General features: G+C 36.8%; 1 protein-coding gene across 1 annotated transcript in view; it reads left to right on the top strand.

Moving 5' to 3' along the window:
• Positions 1 to 17,842, top strand: part of DPY19L1 (dpy-19 like C-mannosyltransferase 1) — a 50,400-nt gene extending 32,558 nt beyond the window's left edge. The window contains exons 14-23 of the mRNA XM_069859820.1: positions 2,263 to 2,343; positions 3,078 to 3,179; positions 3,916 to 3,987; positions 5,108 to 5,157; positions 6,263 to 6,287; positions 7,376 to 7,495; positions 10,350 to 10,524; positions 11,339 to 11,438; positions 14,848 to 14,973; positions 15,952 to 17,842. Coding sequence (XP_069715921.1) covers positions 2,263 to 2,343; positions 3,078 to 3,179; positions 3,916 to 3,987; positions 5,108 to 5,157; positions 6,263 to 6,287; positions 7,376 to 7,495; positions 10,350 to 10,524; positions 11,339 to 11,438; positions 14,848 to 14,973; positions 15,952 to 16,108 — 1,008 coding nt within the window. The 3' untranslated portion in view covers positions 16,109 to 17,842. The remainder of the gene's footprint in view (positions 1 to 2,262; positions 2,344 to 3,077; positions 3,180 to 3,915; positions 3,988 to 5,107; positions 5,158 to 6,262; positions 6,288 to 7,375; positions 7,496 to 10,349; positions 10,525 to 11,338; positions 11,439 to 14,847; positions 14,974 to 15,951) is intronic.
• The last annotated feature ends 4,685 nt before the right edge of the window (positions 17,843 to 22,527 follow it).

Raw genomic sequence — 22,527 nt, 5'->3', positions numbered from 1 at the left:
TAGCCTTCAAATGGCAAGATGTTGAATGATAAGCTAACAATTTAGACATATTTACAAAACCCAAGATCTGTATGAAAAATCTCTATAAAATAAAGGACAATTTAGAAAAGGCAAGTAAAAGGCTAACAATGGTTGCAGAAATGGAGATTAAGATACTTCATTAAATATTCACTTAAGGGTGTCCTATGTAATTTTTGGGGGATATTTTTTATAACAGTAAGCACTAAAGGAAGCAAGTTAGAGTAAAACACTCTATAGTGTGTGGATGGTGTTTGAGGGCAGTGGAAGTCATGTCTAAACATGCAGGGTATCCCCAAAACTATGACAAACACAAAACTGTAGCACTGTATAAAACATGAGAAGCAAATTGCTGCTTAAGATTAACCTGTGACAACACCTGAAAAGGGAGCCTACTGAGACGATACCTGGCTTAAGATGAACCTTCTTATTTAATGAAGGGTAACCCGTTAGCAAAGTGAAGTGGAATTGGTACAGTTATCATAAAGGACTTAGAATATAAAGTAATTAAAAAATAGGTTTTTAACAAAGTGCAGTGCATGTATAACCTGCCAATCTAGTTAGCTGTGTTCCCGGCGAAAATGGAAGCGTAGGCAAATCTCATCTCAGTTTTTAGAAAAGAAATCTAAGGCATTTGTAGAACTGCAGACCCGTAGTTCTAACATTTGTAAAAGAATAAGTAGTTGAACAGCGATGAAATTGTTATGGGTATATGTACATTCATATAATGACATAGGTTCGAAACATGAAATAAAGTCATGCCTCACAAATCTATTTGACTTCTTTGAAGGGTATAGATAAGGGTGTGTGGGTGAATGTAATGCATCAGAAACCTTTTGGGGAAGATACCTAACTGGAACTATAGATGAAAATAAGCTCCCTGGGGTAAGGTGTGAATGTTAGAAGGGATGGAACAAAGGGTGGGATTAAATAGTAAGTTTTCAAAAGAAGACCCCCCCTCCCCCCTCCCAAGTAAGTATATGAAATAATTGCTCCTAAATAAGTCCTTGCCGCTCAGCAGAGAAATCTTGACGTTCTTATGAAAAGTTCTCTGAAATCATCAATTCATTGCTGAGCAGGCACCAAAAAAAGAAAATATATGATAGAAGTCATGGAAAAGGAGCTGCAGAGAAGGCAGAAAATATTTTTTTTTAATTATTATTTTGTAAGTTCACTCATACAATATTGCATGCAATCTCAGACAATGTGTCTTACTTAAATAAAAAAATTAATAAATAAAATGAAAAAATAAAATAAAAACGATAGAATGCCTTCCTCCAAAATGTACTAATATAAAACTTAAGTAAAGAGTGTATGAAGATAAATTATTAATGTGGATTTGCCAAATAGCTGAGGTTTTAAAATAGGTTAGAATTCTACATCTTGTAAATTAAAGGTAAATATGACAGGACCAGTGAATAGAAGTAGTTTATTTACTGCCCCTTATGCTAGAGAGAGATTCTGTGGAAGCAAAAAAAATAGAGGCATTCAGAAAATGATTAATTACCTCCTAGGTATTCAGGTTCATTCGCAGCCATTAAATGGACTGATCGAATGCAACCCATCGTCACATAAAAACCCTGGTTACATTACATTAGAATAAAGACCAACTTTTATTTTGTTGTAATATTCTCTCTGAAAGTACCTGCTGTTGGTTCCAGACACAAGATACTGAGACAGGTTGTCCTTTTTAGTTGATCTGGTTTTATAAAGAATTGGATTAGATTGCAAAGAATTTAATAGTTCTGGTACAGAGATAAACATGATTTGTAACTAAAAGTAGTAATTGTACACATTTTCTTAATATTTCCTTCAAGTTCTAACTTGAGATTATCTTGAGGATACTAAAAATCAGGAAATTCTGCTAAAGATTTGAATTACCAGGCAGTACAACCTGATAATATGGAGAAGCGATTGGTGGGAAATAATCACTGCACACTGGTGTATGCAAAAAAGATGGAATTGACAATTAGGCTGCCCCTGTTTTTAACAGGGGCACATTCGCTGCCACAGTGTTGTGTGCAGTGGTACAGCCATAGTATAAATCAATTGCACAAAATTATTTCAAATGTAATAGTAAAAAAAACTTTAAACATTCCAGTGTACTGAAGTTTGGAAGTGTAATTGGTTAAATTACTATACTTATTGCTGATAGTTAGTAGCTGAATTTTAATAAATCTTTTGAAAGAAATTATTTCATTAGAAGTTTGAGGTGTTTATTTCATTCTGCCTATATTTTTTAAGGTCATTGAAGCATGTGCCTGGTTGTTTGGGACAGTCACCTTGAAGTACTTAACTTCTTTAGTCTTTGGAATAGCTGATGATGTAAGTTTTCTATCTGAGTATCTGGCCAGTGAATTTCAAAAATTTTGTACTTAATATCTTGATTTTGGCATCTCACCGATTATGCTTTCCTGAAATTCCAAGATTTGTTTTGCAAAAATTGGAGAGGAATTGCATATTTTCTTTCTCATTTATTGTGTATTATCACTTTGAGGTGTTATTACCAGTTTGTGAAAAGACAGATATTTTTACTATTGAATTAGTAAATGCTCTGTATGTAGGTTTTCAAACGTGGATTTATAGATCTTTATTTTGTAAATCTTCTACATACATCTCTACTTACTATATTTACTTACTTTATTTACTATGTAATTAGGACTTCCTGCTTCACTTCAGCCCCTTCATTGTCCAGTTTTACTGTTAAAAACTATCTGCACACATGCATCAAGGGACAAAAGAGGGGAGGCTCATAATGTAAAATATGAGTATGCAAAACTATACTCTTGTTGAACCTGGTTGCGATGGTAACACCCTTTCCTTCTGCTTTCTACTATTTACTTAACACTGTCCAATCTGTGTTATACTCAAAGATGTCATTTAATATACCAGGAATAGATTTTTGATGCTCTATTAACAATATGGTAAATGGTATAAACTTATGTTCTAATTAAAAATATCTCATGTGCATTTAAATTACTTTGCAGAAAACAGGACAGATTTTGCTTACCACAGTTTTTTGTTTTGTTTTGTTTTTTTTTTCCTGTATATCCTACTAGGCTCATATAGGAAATATATTAAAATCTAAATTTATTGGCTACAAGGATTTTGATACATTAATGTATACCTGTGCTGCAGAGTTTGACTTCATGGAAAAAGAGGTAATTTGATCAAAATAGATGATTATGGAAGAAGGATTGTTTTGTTTTGTCTTATTTATAACTTAAATCATCTGAGAGCCATAACCTTCTACAGCCATCATAAGTTCAAGTGCTTACTCACGAAGTTGGAGACATTAATGAACTTAGGCTAAATTTGATTGGTTTTATTGCTTTTAAATGAACTAAAACCAAAGCAGTGTTTGATTTCTGTCTAAGATATGTGCTTGCTTGAATGAAAGAAGTGCTTGCTTAGGGGTAAATGAAAGGTTGCATTTCTGTTAACTTAAGGTTTTATGTGGCTGTCAGCAACTGGTTTTGAGTATATGGAAAATGTGTTGAGAGCTGCAAAGGTCTTGCGTGGTAAATTTAGACTACAGAAAGATCATTGGAGCTTCTTAACGTGGCATTAGTAGACTTCAGTTCATCACTATAGGTATGTGTTTAGAACATTTATAGGTTACTTAACCCATAGTACTCAAATCCAAATGAGATACAATCTACTTAGTGTTTGGGTGGCTTGCCAAAGAACTGAGAATAATTTACTAATGAGCCTACTACTGTATGGTTTCTGGTGTGATTGCTGGGTGGAGTTTCTTTAAACTTACTTTATTCTTGTTGAAATTTTAAATTTACATTTTGTTTGAGGAAGAATTCTCTGTATTGTTTTCTTTTAAATTACCATTGAAGTAATTATATGTGAACGGAAAGCAATTAATGCATTTTATTTCTATTACAGACTCCAGTAAGATATACAAAAACTCTGCTATTGCCAGTTGTCCTGGTGGTTTTTGGGGTAATCATCAAAAGGGTGAGTGATTTAGTGAATTACCTTTACCGATGTGCTTTTTAGCTTTTTTGAAGGAATTGCTGCTTACTTTGAGTTGGGAAGATGTTATTGTGGTGGGTTAACCTTGGCTGACTCTCAGGTGCCCACCAAGCCACACTCTTGTTCCCAGTCCTCAGCAACGGGGCGTGGGTGTTGAAAAATCTCATGGGTCAACATAAGAACAGGGAAATCATTCACTGATTTACTGTCATGAGCAAAGCAGGGAAGATGAATGTATTGTCAATTCAAAGTACAGTAGAATTGTGAGAAACAAAAACAAAATTAAAAACACCTTCTCGTCCCTACTCCATTATTTCCAGGCTTGGTGGGTCCCTCTCACAGGCTGCAGTTCTTTAAGAACTGCTCCAGCATCGGTCCTTTCCATAGAGTACCTACTCCCCCTCCTTCACTGACCTTGTCGTCTGCAGGGTTGTTTTTCCCACATTTTTCTTATCGTTCTCTCTTAAAACTGCAGCACAATGTTTTTTACCTTGTCTTAAACAAGTTATCAACATGCACCACTGATGTGCTGCTCAGCTTTGGCCAGTGATACATCAGTTTTGGAGCTATCTGGAACTATCTTTAACGTGAAGGCAGCCCCTGGTTTCTTCTCGCAGAAGCCACCCCTGCAGCCCCCCTGGTACCAAAACCTTGCCATGTAAACCCAATACAATTAAATAACATACATTGTTTTCAGAAATGTTTGCTTAAAACTCTGTATTCTCTTTACATGGGTTGTTGCAAAAGGCCAGTCCTGAATCAGTGATAAAACTTGCTTTGATGTTAAGCATCAAAAAAATTTCTACTGCTTAGCTGATGAGTGCTATAACTGGTTTATAACTGTTTTTGTAAATTTGATTATGTATAATTTGTGTGAAAACAACTTACAGTTTACACAGGAACAGATGGGATAACTGCTAACTGCCTGGCTAATTAAGCATCTTCAAAAAGAATTTCGAGCTAAAACATTGCAAGTCTTTATCTTAGCATTATCTCAAAATAAGATTACCCAGGTGTAATTTAATTGAGCAAATGTTGAAAGTGCTTTAGAATTCTTTTGAAAGTTTATTCGTACTTTTTTGTTTGTTCTTGTTTTCCTCAGGCAGTTAAATATCTTATGTGGGCCTTATCTCAGGCAGACCAACATGAAAGGTAAATATTGTCTTGTTTTTAAATATAAAACTGAATTTTTTTGCTGGAAGTTTATTTTATTTGCTATATGCTAAATAATGTAGAGTTCTGCATAATGTTGGCCCTTTTCAAAAGAGTAGATTATGTAGAGTTCAGGAACTGAATGGCTTGCATGTACTATATGTGCTGTTTTTATAGGATGTCTAAAATTGTTTAGTTGCTGAACTTAGTTGTAGACATCTTACCTCTCTTACCAGAAAATTACCAAATTTTCTATTTAATAGTTTACTTTTCTGCTCTTTTCCTGCACCAGTATTTGTGTGCCTATTTACTTTTCTTCTATAAATAGTGAATGCAAATTCATTCCTCCCCATTTTTTATTTCCAGGTTATAAAGGTAGCAGAGTTTTGTCTTTAGGGAGAGATCCCAACTGTATTAATTTTGTTTTCCAAATGTCTGTAATAAATGCTTTACTTGTCACAAATATTTGGCATCACTTGATCCTGTGCTCAAGAGCAGTCGATTTGTCCCATTGAATGCTGTCATTTTCCTGATGTATCTTTTCACTTTCTGTTTGTTTTTTCTTGATTTATCACTAATCATTTCAGTGATCTCTGCTTTCTATGGCCTAGTGGCTGTGATCAATATTTCAACACATGTGAGCAGGATTCGGCATCATGTTATCAAAGATGTTTTTGGACAGCAACAAGTATACATTATTTTAACTCATTTAACATTTGTATTTCCTTCTGAGAATCCAAAACTGACCTATCTAGTACCTGAGTAAATGACTAACTCTTTTCTTATATTCCTGAAGTTTCATTCTCTAAATAAGCTCTTCTATATAGCAATAATTAATGGAAGTAATTAAAAAAGCTACTAAAATTAATTGTCAGATTTCCCAGTAGATATAGGAATTATGGAGGATAGTAACTGATTTGCTGTATATTTTAGAGCATGTTATAAAGGGGAAAAAGATCTGTTTAGGGTGCTAACTCATGCTTACTAGGTTAGTTCCATTGTCTAGAGCCAGTATGGATGACTTCAGTGTGAAACCAATGCCTCTGTAGTACATAAAAAAAATAATGTGACTCTTCTGGGGATTTTTTTTGGTTTTGTTTTTCAGAGAAGAACGTTTTTACCATGGTGAGGTAAGATTCTTTTTCTGCACAATTTTACTTGCATTAATGTGAATGCTCAGTATTGAAATACAGATTGCAATGGTCTAATCCTGATATGTGATTTACTTGAAGGTAATTATTTGTGTCTTTTATTCCTTTATCTTAAATGGGGTCCAGTACTTTACCAGAATAACTCTGGAATGTTAAACAAAAAAATGTACTAACTAATGCTGGGGTGACAGTGCAACAGAGCTTTTGAGCTTTTCCTGTAGCAGTGCAGAAAGACACTGAGATTATGTTGGACCTTCCATTTTCCCCATACAGACTGAGAAGGAGATTGGTTCCGTCACTGGGGCTTCACATGACAGATAATGTTCAAGTTCTGATTTAAATTATACCACAATGAAAATAATTCTACACATGGTTCTCGTAATAAAATTACCCAAAAAGTATGACTGAATATCAGCTCTCTTATGTGGTTTCTTTGTTTACAATTAAGTAAACAAGGACAGTGCAAAACTTTCTTAACAGCAGTTCATGTGTGGTTTGTGCTATCGGAGAAATATCATGCCACTCACAATAGGATAATCCATCGGTTAAACAGAAGCATTGATTCAAAAAATGCTGCTATGATTTAGAGCAGCACTTCCAGAAGTAACATAGATTCAAAGTCAGGAGTGGTGAGTGACATCTCTGCTTTTAAACCTTTTTTGATGATAGTAAAGCAAGCTGCCCGAAGTTGTGTTAGTACCAAGGATGATTTTATTTACTACTTTCATTATACTTAGGTATTTTAGATATTAAGTAGCAAGGTCTTCTCACCTCTTTGAAGAGGTTATACAAGAAATTTTCATGTTTTATTGTCTGTTTTATGTTTCAGAATCTTTTGCATAGCTAGCAGGTTCTCCAGGTCTTACTGTTTTTATTGTTAAAGTTTATCTTTCCTGTTGTTCCATACCTTGCTGTACTACATGCAGCAAGTCCTTATTACTGTCTGAAATGGGAAGATCTTTACTTTGACTCTTCTTCAGACAAGCTTGCCATTCAAGCTATAATGAAAATGCAGTTTTATGTTTAATGCAAAAATTAAATATGTTTTATGGTTTATTTTTTTGTAGCTGGTATACCATGCATTGCAGCTGTTGGCATACAGTGTCCTAGCAATTTTAATCATGAGACTAAAACTGTTTTTGACACCACATCTCTGTGTTATGGCTTCCTTGGTGTGTTCAAAACAGGTAAGGTCTTTTTTTAATCCTATGCCTACCTCAGTACTTGGAGAATTACCCAAATATTTGTCCTGAAGCAAATTTCTGAGTTTGTAAGTGCTGAATCTGAGTGTACCAGTTAAAAATAAACTGGATTATATTGCTTGTCAAAAAATATGGTCACACAAGTTCATTGCAAATTTTTTTATTGACTATTAATTTTATCCAGCCAGCGTTTGACTTTGCACTGTTTTCATAGCTCTTTAGAGCTTATTGCCTTGCATATTTTTTGTATATTAATTCTCTCCAGAAGTATGGTATTGAAGTCTTGCATTCTGAAAACATTTCAGCTTTAAAATTCAAGTCAGATACCTAATTCAGATTTAATTTTCTTTGCTTGAAATCATCCATAACACGTTGCTGGATTTTCTCCAGATATAGAAGATCTTAGAACTGGCTTTCCATGTCTCAGTATCTGAGGTTTTGAGCAGTGAAGTTGATTGAATCTGTATCTAAATAGCTACTTTAGAAGCTTTGCAGTTGCAGCAGAAGTAAGATAAGCAATCCTTTGTCTGGGAAACAGAGATGGTGGTAGATTGAAAACTGTCCACGTGGCTGGGACCAGAGATAAGCAATCAGTTGTACAAAGTCTGGTTGAAGGCCAGTAATAACAGTGTACACCAGGGGTCAGTACGAGGTCTAGTGCTGTTCAACATATTTGTTAATCGTCTGGATGATGGGGCAGAGAGTAACCTCAGCAAGTTTGCTGATGGTAAAGAACCAGGAGGAGTGGCTGATACACCAGGCAGATATACTGCTATCCAGAGGGAATTCAACAGGCTGAAGAAAGGGGCTAGCAGAACTTCATGCAGTTGAACAAAGGGAAGTCCCAAAGTCCTGGACCTGGTGAGGAAAAGCTATAGGCACCAGTACATGCTGTACACTGACCAGCTGAAAGACAGCTTTGTGGAAAAGAACCTGGGGTTCTGGTGAACACCAAGTTGAACACAAGCCAGCAATGTACACTTGCTGCAAAGACCACCAATGGTATCCTGGACTGCGTTAGGAGGAGTGTTGCCAGGAGGTTGAGGGGGGTGATCCTTCCCCTCTGATCACCACTGTTGAGGCCACAGCTGGAGTGCCTGGGTTAGATTCTGCGTTCCCCAGTGCAAGAGGGACACAGACAACTAGAGAAAGGCCAGCAAAGGGCCATGAGGGTGGTTAAGGAGCATCACTTCTATGAGGAAATGCTGAGAGCTGGAGCTGTGTAGTCTGGAAAAGAGAAGGCTCAGGGAAATCTTATCAATGTGTACAAATTCATGGGTCTTATTTCCCAGCTTTTATTTAGTTGTGTTAAAGTGCTGGTGTCCTCTTAGGTGGTCTAGTTGTTTAAGTAATAGCAGTTACACTCTGGTTACATTTTTGTAAACGAACTTTTGGGTGTTTAAGTAATTTGAAATGAAGTTGCTCTTCACAAGTCAGAAAAGCAAAAAGAAAAAACATTAGTTTTTTCTAACACTGGATTTCTAGAGAACAATTACAACATAAATTAATTCTGTCCAAAGTTAATTTGTTCTTGTTTTAACTGTGTGTTTCTAGAATAAAACTGATAGACTTTTCTGCTCTGTTATTGTTGAAAAATTTTGGTAGGCTTTTCTAGTGGTTGAAGCTTAGAGCTAAAAATGTTTCTGTATTTTTTGCTGTAAGAAAAGGCCTCTCAGCTTTCTGAGAACTGAAAGCCAAAAAAAAAATCTTAACTGTTTTTTTTTGCTGTGAAGAGACAAATAGACTCTGAAAGACAGAAGAAATTGCCTTGCAACTGGTAATACCTGGGAGATGAGCAGCTAGGAATAGTTTATATTATTATGTATGCTCATGCATAGCAGTGTACAAATGAATTAATTTTCCTTCATTCTTCCAGACCTACACAGAGGTCAGGCATATTTGGCATATCCCTGGATAGTACTGCCATCCTTGCTAGAGTGTTTAGTAAGTCCTTGAGAATAGAGTACGCTGTATTTTAGAGAGGTGGCTTGAGAGTTTTAATGATTGAAATAGTTCATAGCATATGTTACCTTTGTTAAAAACCACCTGATTGGTGTAGTCTGCCTGGTGGGAGCTTTTACTGTGAAACTTCGTTTTATCAGTTCATGCTTTAATTAAAAAAGTAAGTAAGGTATATGAGTACATTTGAAAGGTATATATTTAGTGCAGATTTGATATTTTTGAAATGTGAAGCCTTAGTTTTAATTAACAATAGCTTGGAAAAAGAAGGTCAGATATGGATGAGGTAAGGTTTTCTTGCTCGACATAAACTTCAGCATAGCACAGTTGGTACTCCTTAACTATTCATTTCACATTTGTATGAGTATTTGTTTAGAGCCTCCAGCAAACTATATTTAGGAAAAAATGGAAGGGCCACCTTTTTCAATTCAGGAAAGGGAAGTATAGGATATAAAGCAACGCTTAATCTTGTATCCCCAAAGTCTGCTATTCTGATATGTTTTTGGAGGCTTGCAGTACAATGTCTAGTACATGTGCTACAGCTAGAAACTCTTGATGTAAATAGGACATATACTGTAAAAATGCCGTTGGCATTATTCAATCATCTTTACTTGCACAATTTGACGTTTGAACTACAACTTTAAAAGCTGCATTAATGTAAATTTTCTTTTTATTGTAGAATTACAAATACAATGCCCTGCATTTGGTAAATGTGAATACTTCTTATGAGGTCTCACTGAAGTTTAGTGGAGAAGCAATAGCAGATGTTTCATGTTGTAATAATATACATTGCCTTCCGTATGGAGAAATATAAATGAATTGTGCTGCATACAACATTACAGAAATGTTGTCTAGAAATTAATCAATTCTTGCATTTCAGTTGTTTGGATGGCTCTTCTGTAAAATCCAGCCCAAAACATTGGTCTTTGCTATTTTAGCATTGATGGCAATTGAAGGATCGGCAAACCTTCAAACTCAGTGGAATATCATGGGAGAATTTAGCAATTTGCCACAGGAAGAACTTTTAGAGTGGATAAAAGTCAATACCAGACAAGGTAAACTGTTTAATAATGTATTATGTTCCACATTTAGTGTGAGATGTAAATATACAACTTGGCATGAATGACCACAGAGATATTGCTGCTATTTGTGGCTTTACCCTGGAACTATCCTAAAGCTATGATTTAGTCCACATATAAGCTATCTCATATGGAAAAAAAAAAAAAGGCAAAAAAAAAAAGCACCAAAAACTTGCTTTGTTAGGCTCCAGGCTACCAGTTTGGAGGTTCCAGCCACTGGTGTAGTATTTTCTACAACAAAAGTGGTTTTGCAACGTCCAATTAAAATAGGTTTTTGCTTAAATTACACTGGTCCTGTATGTGGGTCCATGATTGTAATTTTGCTAGAAGAGAATTTGAAGTATGTGTGTTGTGGTTGCACCTGTCCTTTGACTAAAATGAGTAAAAGCATCAAAAGACCAGCTGGAACCAGCAGGAATATACTTTGAAGCCAAAGTGGACTGAGATTTTATTGCTCATTTAACGATAGTGTAGGAAGTGACAAATGAAAACTTGTTAAAACAAATACATTATTCTACCCATTCAAGAAAAATAAGATGTATTAAATCCCTATTCTTAGATGTTTAGTTATCTAATGACTTATATTGAAATCCAGGTTTTAAAAAAAACCAAAACAAACCATAAAGTGATTTTGTGCATCTCCTGTTTGTGTCATGTAAGGCCTTTTCAAAAAGAATACCCCACGCTCTTCATGTTTTTTCACAGGATTGCTATTTAGATACTTGAAAATTACTTCTCTGGTTTTGCTGCTTGATGCTTCATTTCATACATGCCTTTCATTCTGTTTCAGATGCAGTTTTTGCAGGAGCAATGCCTACAATGGCAAGTGTTAAGTTGTCTACCCTCCGTCCTATTGTAAATCATCCTCACTATGAAGACGCAGGGTTAAGGTAAATTTTGAAGTGGGGGATTTATTTTTATTTGCTATTAGTTCTCTTAGGGCTGGTAACATACAGTAGGAACAGTATCACGTTCTATTGCTAAATTTATTAAAGTCTCATGGAACTTGATTTTTTTTATTTTAATCAAATTGAAAGCACACACTTTATATCTTCAGCATTTGTATTCATCAGAAAGGATGATATGGCTTTAAACCTATATACAAGCCAATCACAGAATCATAATGGAATTGGAATTAACGTGTAGTAGTATTCTAGTTACTCCTGACATTTTAGACAGCCTTGAATTTTTTTCTCAATATAACCGATTTAGTTATTCCTATTAGCTTTCTGTGATTGGTTGTAACTTTTTTCCCATAATACATCTAAGTATTGAAATGTCACAGAATCACAGAATCACAGAATAACCAGGTTGGAAGAGACCCACCGGATCACCGAGTCCAACCGTTCCTACCAAACACTAAACCATATCCCTCAGCACCTCGTCCACCCGTGCCTTAAACACCTCCAGGGAAGGTGACTCAACCACCTCCCTGGGCAGCCTGTTCCAGTGCCCAATGACCCTTTCTGTAAAGAATTTTTTCCTAACGTCTAGCCTAAACCTCCCCTGTCGGAGCTTGAGGCCATTCCCTCTTGTCCTGTCCCCTGTCACTTGGGAGAAGAGGCCAGCACCCTCCTCTCTACAACGTCCTTTCAGGTAGTTGTAGAGAGCAATGAGGTCACCCCTCAGCCTCCTCTTCTCCAGGCTAAACAACCCCAGCTCTCTCAGCCGCTCCTCATAAGGCCTGTTCTCCAGCCCTTTCACCAGCTTTGTTGCTCTTCTCTGGACTCTCTCCAGAGCCTCAACATCCTTCTTGTGGTGAGGGGCCCAGAACTGAACACAGGATTCGAGGAGCGGTCTCACCAGTGCCGAGTACAGAGGGAGGATAACCTCCCTGGACCTGCTGGTCACGCCGTTTCTGATACAAGCCAAGATGCCATTGGCCTTATTGGCCACCTGGGCACACTGCTGGCTCATATTCAGTCGGCTGTCAACCAACACCCCCAGGTCCCTCTCCTCCAGGCAGCTTTCTAGACAGACTTCTCCCAGTCTGTAGCACTGCATAGGGTTGTTGTGCCCCAAGTGAAGGACCCGGCATTTGGCCTTGTTAAACCTCATGCCATTGGACTCTGCCCAGCGGTCCAGCCTGTTCAGATCCCTTTGCAGAGCCTCCCAACCCTCCAGCAGATTGACACTTCCACCCAGCTTAGTGTCGTCCGCAAACTTGCTAAGGGTGCATTCGATGCCCTCATCCAGGTCATTGATGAAGACATTGAACAGGGCTGGACCCAGCACTGAGCCCTGGGGAACCCCACTTGTCACTGGCCTCCAGCTGGATTTCACACCATTTACCACCACTCTCTGGGCCCGGCCATCCAACCAGTTTTCCACCCAGGAGAGTGTGCGCCTGTCCAGCCCAGAGGCTGACAGTTTCTCAAGCAGAACGCTGTGAGAAACTGTGTCAAAGGCTTTGCTGAAGTCCAGGAAGACCACATCCACAGCCTTTCCCTCATCCAGCAGCCGAGTCACTTTGTCATAGAAGGCGATCAGGTTAGTCTGGCAAGACCTGCCTTTTGTGAACCCATGTTGACTGGGCCTGATCACCCGGTTCTCTTGCATGTGCTTCATGATAGCACTCAAGATCACCTGTTCCATGACTTTCCCTGGCACTGAGGTCAGACTGACAGGCCTGTAGTTTCCTGGGTCCTCCCTGCGGCCCTTTTTGTAGATGGGCACAACATCAGCCAGCCTCCAGTCCAGTGGGACTTCCCCAGTCTTCCAGGACTGTTGGAAGATGATGGAAAGGGGTTTGGCCAGCACATCCGCCAGCTCCTTCAGTACCCTAGGGTGAATCCCGTCCGGCCCCATAGACTTGTGACTGTCCAGTCGGGCTAGCAAGGCTCTGACCACCTCCTCTTGGATCATGGGAGCCTCATTATGCTCCTCTAGCTCCTGGGTTTGTACACAGGCGGAACGACCCTCCTTACGACTAAAGACTGAGGCAAAGAAGGCATTAAGTACCTCAGCCTTTTCCTCATCCCCTGTTACTGTTGTCCCTTCTGTGTCCAATAGGGACTGTATGGTCTCCCTAGTCCGCCTTTTATTATTTATATATTTGTAGAAAGATTTTTTGTTATCTTTCACTGACTTGGCCAATCCAATTTCTAGCTGAGCCTTAGCCCTTCTGATTTTTTCCCTACACAATCTCACTTCCCTCCTGTAGTCCACCCAAGAGGCCTGTCCCTTCTTCCAGAGGCCATAAACATTTCTCTTCTTCTTGATATCCCTCAAGATCTCTCTATTCAACCAAGCTGGCTTTCTCCCCTGCCGGCTTTTTTTCCGGACCACGGGGATGGCTTTCTCCTGAGCTGCTAGGACCACCCCTTTGAAGAGCTCCCAGCCCTCCTGGGCTCCCTTGCCCTGGTTGAAACTTTTTAATTGAATTACTGAGTTTTTTACTTCGTTATTTTCAAAATTAGGATATTTTTCTAAATTGAAATTGATTTATCTGAAATGGTCCTGAATTTCTTCTTTTAATTTTAGTATTGCAGCATCATTTTTGATAATTTGGTAAAACTGTTGGGAAAAAGAACACAACAAGAAAACAAGATAGGGCTAAAGGAGAAAAAGGAGGGAGAGGATTCTTATTACATGCCTTATGTCCTTAGTTCTGTCTGGCATGAACTGACTTTAACTTTTGGTCAGGCCTGAGCTGGTCAGGCAGTTGGATTAGATGATCATTGTAGATCCCTTCCAACTGGAATATTCTGTTCTGTTCTATTCTAACTACAAAAATATAGGACAGGGCATGTTTGAGAAAAAGCTATCAGTATCAGAAAATGAACAGGAGTTAACAACATCATGCTTTGCACAATCAAAAGAGGATATTGCTGAGTAATTTAAAAGGATCACGGTTTACAAATGACGGTTTTGCTTGATTTAGCATAGGGAGACATTGTGTCTTGCACTCTGCATTTAAAAATGTCTGAACAAAGGCAATGAGCATGACCTTTTGCAGAGAGACTGGGCAAATGATTTCTTCTGATCACCTCCATTCCAAGCAAGGTCATTTCTAGTCTTGAATATTTTATGGTGGATGTGTTGCTTTGACATCTCTACACTTTCTATTCATCATAACCATGGATCTTGTTATAAAATTGTCTTCTGCTACAGAAAAAAACAAAGAGCTGTATACATTGTTCTTGGAATCATTGTATTTGTGAAGAAATAAATGCAAATGGCACTATTAATTTAAACTTTGTCTTAGCCTACTTGTGTTCTTGGCCAGTCTAAAGTTAATTGTTAGCTAACTTCTTGACTTTTTGTGGCTACCTAACTTTTATATTACTCTTTTTGAAGGGCCAGAACTAAAGTGGTGTATTCCATGTACAGTCGAAAACCTGCAAAAGAAGTAAAAAGAGAATTGGTAAAACTAGGAGTGAATTACTACATTCTGGAAGAGTCACTGTGTGTAAGCAGAAAAAAGTGAGTAATCTCTCTTTATTACAAGAATGATATGCCATGTGAATATGTAGTCTAAGATTCATATCAAGTAGTAGTTTTGAAATGTTGGCTCTGCTTTATTGAGGTGTCCAAAACATGTTTTTGTCCAGCCACTGCAGATGTTGACAAGTATAATTAACTTTACCCTCATTAGCGACCTTGTGGTCTTTGTGTGCACCTGAAAAGCAGTGTTATATGTATTTCTAAACTTCACTGTCAAATACAGAAATTATTCACAAACAAGTCATTATTCTATGATAGCATATGTAATGAAACCCTAGTATGAATAGAAGGTATAGAGTACAAGGTAGTTTGAGCACCAAAGTATTATGCTATGCTTTTTTTTCCCCCTTCTCTTTTTGGCCTTCAGAACATGACTAGTTTTGAATTTTTTTAGTTTATTTTCTTTGCATTTAAAATAAAATGAAGGGATCTGTTCTATTTCTTTGCTGTTATCTTTGACAAAATTAGGAAATTCACAGTAATTTTAGCTTTGAAGTATAACTGTACAGGGAACTGATGTTGGTTACATGCGTTAATATAGAAAGCAAGGAGTTTTTACCTTTGTTTAAAAATAGTGTTTTATTTCCTGAGTTTTCTTTAGAAACGTTAGGAGTGTGAACATCACCTTCCATTCTATAGGAAGTTGTAAGTGTTCCTGGCCATGTATATTGTATAATTAGAGTTGTTTTACATGTTTCCTCTTCCAGATTAATTCTTATTAATTATGTAGCCACAAAAGCAGGCAAATGTTATGTGTTGACAATACAGTTTTTTAAATTAATTCTGTATTTATTGATTTTGTAATCTGATAAGAATTTCTAGTGTAAAGACAAACTTAAAAAATATAGATGGTGCGATCACATATTCATGGGGAGAGTTAGAAAACTGCATTCAGCAACCTGTATGGTTTTTGATGGCTTTTCTTCATTTCTTTTTTCATATTCATATATTTTCTAGGCCTGGTTGCAGTATGCCTGAAATTTGGGATGTTGAAGATCCTGCTAATAGTGGCAAAACTCCTCTATGTACCCTTATGAGCAAGGATTCCAGGCCATATTTCATCACAGTATTTGAAAATAGCAATTACAGAGTCTTGAAGATTCCAAAGGAATGACATTTCAATGCAAAGAACCATCAGTCTTTCAACTTTTTAAACTAGTAACTGTAAGAATTCTAAATCAGAAATACTTTTTCTACTAGACCTAAAATGGAAAAATGTATATTATTTTTTTTTTAGCATTTTAAGTGAATTCTGATTATAGAAATATCTTAAACCTAACAGTTTGGATTTCTATTTCAGGGTCAGTCCCTTGAGATTTGCTATGCAAATGACTATATGTTTGCACATTTTATTTAACACTGATCCAAAAAGTTAAACGTAGCTATGGAAAGTAACTCCATTCTCAAAACCAATGATATTGTGAAATGAGACTGTCAGAATGACTTAGCAAAGCAAGTTTGTTTAAAGCTTTGGTGCTAGCAGCTAGGACAAAGGAATGGTGCTATAGCATCTGGCATCACATTTCTCATGTCTCTTCCATTACCCATCTCCCTTCTGGACAAGGTGATAACAGAAATTCTCTTAAAATTCAGTTTCACTGGTCATGTCTGAGAGAAACACATTTTTTTTTCTTTGAGAGGATTAAGAACATTTGTCATTTTGGATCACTTACCACATGCTTTTAAGCTTGCTTTTGAAATGGAAAAGTTTGTAGGCAGCCTTGAAACTTCATTTTTTAGGTGCATGTTCTTGGAATCTTACTGACGTTAAAAAAAAGACTAATAAGGGTAATATTTGCAGTGAGCAATAGTTCAGCTTCTCAGTGTCCGAGGATTTTTAGCATTCTTATGCATTCAGAATGAGCTTGGCATAATACACATGAAATTTTTAAGGGAAAATGCTTTATTCAGGAAAAATCTGTCATAGCCTTAGAAAGATACTAAAGTAAATTCTTCACTGCCTTAACTAGACCTTCAGCGCCTAACTTAAGACATTACTTTCAAAATTTATGCCCTATTTTTTCACTATGTATTATATCTTGCCTGGATTTTACCATCAGCATTAAAAGAAAATGAACTTCAACCCAGTTGTGATATGGGTATTTTCAATTGTGTGGAAATAATTGCTCCAACAATATTAGACTGGTTCTGCAGTTTTTCTGTCATCTCAGTGTCACACCAATATTATAAGTAATAAAGAATTTAGAAAAGATACCCAGTGCAAGGACACCTTTTAGTTGTTTAAGTGACTTGATAGAACTTTTGTTTGTTCATTGCTATTGGGAAGTATCACAGTAATTGTGATTCTACAGTGTAAGACTTCTTCTGAAATCTAATGTTTCTCTGTGTATAATTCATGTTTTGATTTTGTTTTGGCTTGGGTTTTTGTTCAGACATCAGTCTGTTGATTTGACTGATCTTTTTAGCCCTAATAGCATCTAGCAATATCAGATGCTATAGGAATAGCATCCGTCATGCCTATAACAGTATCAATTAAATGGAAATCTGTGATAAAGTAGTAGTGTAACAAGTGATCAGTATTAGAAGACTCCTTATTTTTTTAATATCTGTTTTATTGAGAGGATGAGGGAGAATGGCTGAAAATGCATTAGCTTTTTAACTTTTACAGAAATAGATTTTGGAAAAATTTCTATAAGGAGACGATTGCAAAAAGGCCTTTTGGGAAGTCACTTTTTAAAATGTTAATTGAATTCAAGGAAGCAGGAAAAAATCTTTATATAAATATTGTGACTAGTGTTACAGCACAAAAAGGTACTGTATTTTTATGAAGTTTATGCCAACTGTTGACATGTACTTATGTGGATAAATAAAAAAGAAAAAGATGGAAGTTGTTCTCATGTTTCTGATGGATGTTGCATTTCTGCTTTTACATCTATTAAACTGAATTTTAATACAGTTGCCACAGCAAATATGAATGAAGCTCAACATTCAACCAAACAATGCAAAGTAGTGCTTCAGATTAAACCAAACTCTTACAGCTCTTTCTGACCTCCTTTTTTTTTTTTGAGTATCAGTGCAGGAATACATGAAAAGACAGTGAGAAAATATGAAATGCCTGTTTACATGCCAAGTGAACTTAGAAGGCAGCTCAAAATTGTTCTTTTTTGTTGTTCTAAGTTTCTAAACTCAGGTAATCAAGAATGAAGCCCAAATACTGGTAGAATGAAGAAACATTTGAAAGTTAAGGTTCAAAGATGCGGTTGGATAAAAATGTTCCTCATTTGATGAGGAGGCTGTTATAAGTACATAGCCAGACCATATTTGTAAATTTTTATCTTACAGTGAGTGATATGATGCTATCCCTCTCAACTGGTCTTAAACCCAAATAGTTACGGTCTTGTAATGTTAAGATGATAAATTCTAGTAATGGAAAAATAGGAAGTAGAAAAAATGTAATATATGATTGTGGGGAAGATTCTTGAATTGGGTGTATCGTGCTATTAATTTCTTGTAATCTCAGTAATTTGCTCTCAGTTCCAAAGGAAAGAATTTGAGTATAAATAATACATCTTGCACATAGGAACCCCATGTTAACATGCTAATCACTGCAACCTGAACCAGAAAACAGAAGTTTGAGATTTCTTGGCTCTCACTGAAGTGTTTTTTCGCTTTGCAAGACCCTAGTCAATAAATCTGTAACTCAAAGTAAACTAATTTTTAAATTTGCGCTGGCCTTAACATAACTTAGGGACAAGCCTGGAATACTTCTGTACTTGAAAACATTTTCTATTATTCTAGTGATATTTGATCAGATAGGTTTATTGCCTGGAATATGAAATATTGCTAAGTTTGTGTGCAATAAATTTCTTCAGTACAATGGGCACAGTTACATTTTGCTGTCAGTACTGCCTTGCTCTCAGTCATTCTCGTCTACTATTTTTTTTCTTTTTTTGCAATTCAACCTAAATGGTGAAACTAAATCAGTCACTTGGAGTTTCTTGATTAAGACATTGAGTTCCACAATACTGGACTCACGTCAAGTGAAATAAAGAAAACTCCTGTAGCCAAAGCAAATATGTAAGGAAGATTATAAACACATGGTTGTAAAAAGTCAGCATTGTTGAAAGCAATTACAAGGTGCTAATTATGGCTTGGGACCTATATTTTCAGATTGCATTGCTGTGTAGTTTCTGTAACTCCTTTTGCTTCACCTAATTTAAGTAATGTGAAGGACTACAATAAAAATATGTGGGATCTTATAACCCTGAAGTATAACGTGCTCCTGAGTAATTTTGGCAGCTGGACAAAGGGGTCAAAGCACTAACCGATAGTAGTGCTTTCCTATGTAAGCCTTGTCATTGTACTATGAGGAGAGGGTAGGATGGCAGTTGTAGTGTGAGTGAAATTTACTGGAGATGTAAAATGGCATGTGGAATTCTGAGAGCTGGTCAGTGGTGCAGAAACTGTTCGGGCAGTGAAACCTCTCAGTCCTATGATAAACATTCTCATCTGTAGGTATACAACATAAGCATTTCTGTTTCAGTAAAGTCAAAGTGAAACATTGTGATCAACTGTCCCAAGCAGAGCTTTAAGCTGTTGGGTTGGAGCAGAGGAGCAGAAGGATTTAAGAGGGTTAGGGACAATCTCCCTTCTCAGCAAGTTGGCTTGTTTCTGATCTTGTGCTCTGATTCTCCGTTATTGATGGAATTCATAGAGAGTCTGGAATCATCCATTGTTTGATGGGTTTATCATGTAGTTTGACAACTTTATTACTTCCTGTTACAGCATGTATAGAACACTTATTGCCAATAGATCATGAGATAATAGGCGCATATAGAGTCAATGAATAGTACTGGTTTCATGTCCAGCTGAGGAGTTGAGCTTGATATCCTGCATTTCAACAGCAGTCAGTGATATCAGAGCCTTTGCGTTGAATATCGGGTCAACTTCCCTGGGCTTTGGATCTACTACTTGCCTTGAGGACCTCCCCAGCCATGTCAGAACTGCATGGGAATTTATTTCTTGTAGAACTTCTTATTTTCCTCTTGGGTAAGAGTGTACCAATTGATTACTGTGTAAAATGACTGCAAATGAGAGAACTCTGTGGCCAATCTTCTACCCTGTTGAGATTATCGATTTATAAACTGTTTTTTGAGTGCAAGTAGCACTTGTTCTGTCTGTTTGGTAGGAAGGATATGGAAATGCTTATGAGATCTCATTTCAAGACAATACTGAGCTTGAAAGAGGACAACTTCTAAAGGGAAAACCTCCGTCCTCTTGATGTTTCTCCAGAAGGAAACAAGTCAATTGACTTCATTCTTCAGGCTTGACCAAGCTTATGTTCAAAGCCAGCCCAAAATTCATACTTTCGTTACTAATTATCACTGTTTAGACACCTAAGCAGTATTATCCTTCTGTTACAGAATAACTGGTTGCTCAGCTTCTGACTACAAGTACCTAGGGTGTCTTAGGGTGCGGTTAGCAAATGTTATTTGCAGACAGTTAGTGTTTCCCTGCAGATATCTTGAGTTCTGGGGGAAAAAAAAAAAAATCAATCCTCTTCTGAAGTGTTGGCTTTTATAATTTACTTCTAAAAATTGGACTTATTTTTTTCTTAGCTAAAGAAAGGTAATAAAGGCTGAAAATACCCCAGAATAGGAGTATATATAGCCTCCTATTTTGCCCTGAATTAGCTTTGTTATGGTGCTTGAATTACTGCCTTGCTTTGCTTTCATTTTGATTTTGATTCTGAAAATGTAATGCGTCTATGTCTTGGAGAAGATAGCAATGGCAGGCAAAGTTAGACTTGAACTTAAAAGCTGGGTAGAGTAGAAATTCTCATATTCCTGGAGTACTTTAAAGGCCATCTAACCCCAAGCACAAGTTGTGTAAAAGCACTAGTAGGTATTTTCGTTAACTTTTGCATCCTTTGTTCTAGATCCTTGCTGGATTTAGCTGCAGCTACCAGGCTACAGGCTGCTGCATACATGATCTTTGCTCTCATAGTCTTTGACCATTTCTGTGTTATTACATAATTTAAAAGGATGAAATAATTTGAGAAGGGAGAAGTGGTAACAAAATGACAAAATTGTATTCCATGACTTCTTTATTTAGCACTTTAATCTTAGAGTTTACTACCTTCAATGCTTAAAATCAATCAAATGTTATTCAGCAAGTGGTGCTGTCAGAATCTGTAACTAATTTTTAAACTAATGAGGTCTTGGTTGTTTACTTGAATATCTGCAGATTTGTTTTATCCATTAGATTTATGCCTGAATAGAAAGGGATGGTAAAGACACCCTTGAATTAGAAGCCTGTGACATGTATTGCCTTCCTTTGAACCCTCAATGTGCGGCTGAATTGATAATTGAATTTAGAAAGAAACCTGTCAGCACTGATATAGTTTGGTTTGTAAGATTGTCCTTATGCATGAAGAAGTAGCAAAGCAATAATGTTCCAATTGAAATAAATTGAAAAGCATAAATATTTGCGATGTCGAGGTGCAGGAGAATTGCCGAAAGGAAACATGGTTTCAATAAAGTCAGACTGTAGTAGGAATGTGCTTTTCTGGTTTTTGTTTTGTTTTGGTTTGGTTTTTTTTGTTTTAATTCCTCTTGTGCTGCTTTCACTTCGATGCTGGGAAATGGGATAAAACCAAACAGGATAGAATGAGCAAAACCAAATAGCAAAATTGAGAAGGTGTTTGTGTCTTCCAAACACAACCTGTTTTTTTTTTCTAAACCTTGTCAAGGTACTTGGGTTACGCCAATGAACTAGGAGATGGAAGCTGTAAATGTTAGCTGGTGCTCCTGTAGTCTGTGGTCATTCTCCATTGCTCTGCAATGCGTTTATTAATGAGTTAAAAAGAGCCTGGACTCCTTACAAGGTTAAACCTGAAGTGCACATCATCATCAGGACCTCACAGAAAGAGGTAACAATGACAGCTGGAGAAAAAAACACCATGTCATTTATGTTTGTTTGTATGGTCTGAAAATAACTTTCTTGGCTACAAATTCCATATGTAGCAGATCTCAACTAATTTCTGTGAAATTTCTGTGTAAACTATGGAGAGTGTGCTATGCTATTCCATAATGATAGAAACTGAAGTGGAAGCATCACAGCTGTGATCAGACAATATTGTCTTCAGTGTGGTCTTGAACTGCTGATGTAGTAGGAGCAGGATTTATTTTCAGTGAGGAATCAGCATGTTGCTACTAACCTAATCAGCAAAAGAAGTATGTTTTACTGAAGAATTAGTTCAAATTACGTGAGTAAGAATGACAATGTGTTAGATCATACTGGTCGTTGGACTAAATGTCCCATGCTTTAACTGCATTTAAGAGTGCTATGGACAAAAGCTACACACTGTATCACGATGTAATCATTCAAACGGAGTGTAATCCAATGTGTCTAACATATGTAAGCAAGTAGAAAAGCACAGAAGAGGCATACTGGACATCAAAGTTTTTCCATAGCTGCTGCATACTCCTATTTATTGCCATTATGTAGAAGACTACTTAGGATGCTTCTCACGTTTGCAGCAGAAAAATGAGGCATTGTTGGGAACATAGT

The sequence above is a fragment of the Phaenicophaeus curvirostris genome, chromosome 6 (assembly GCF_032191515.1).
Source record: "Phaenicophaeus curvirostris isolate KB17595 chromosome 6, BPBGC_Pcur_1.0, whole genome shotgun sequence".
Classification (NCBI taxonomy): domain Eukaryota; kingdom Metazoa; phylum Chordata; class Aves; order Cuculiformes; family Cuculidae; genus Phaenicophaeus; species Phaenicophaeus curvirostris.
Note: the sequence above shows the minus strand (reverse complement) of the source record. Positions and strands in the feature narration are given on the sequence as shown.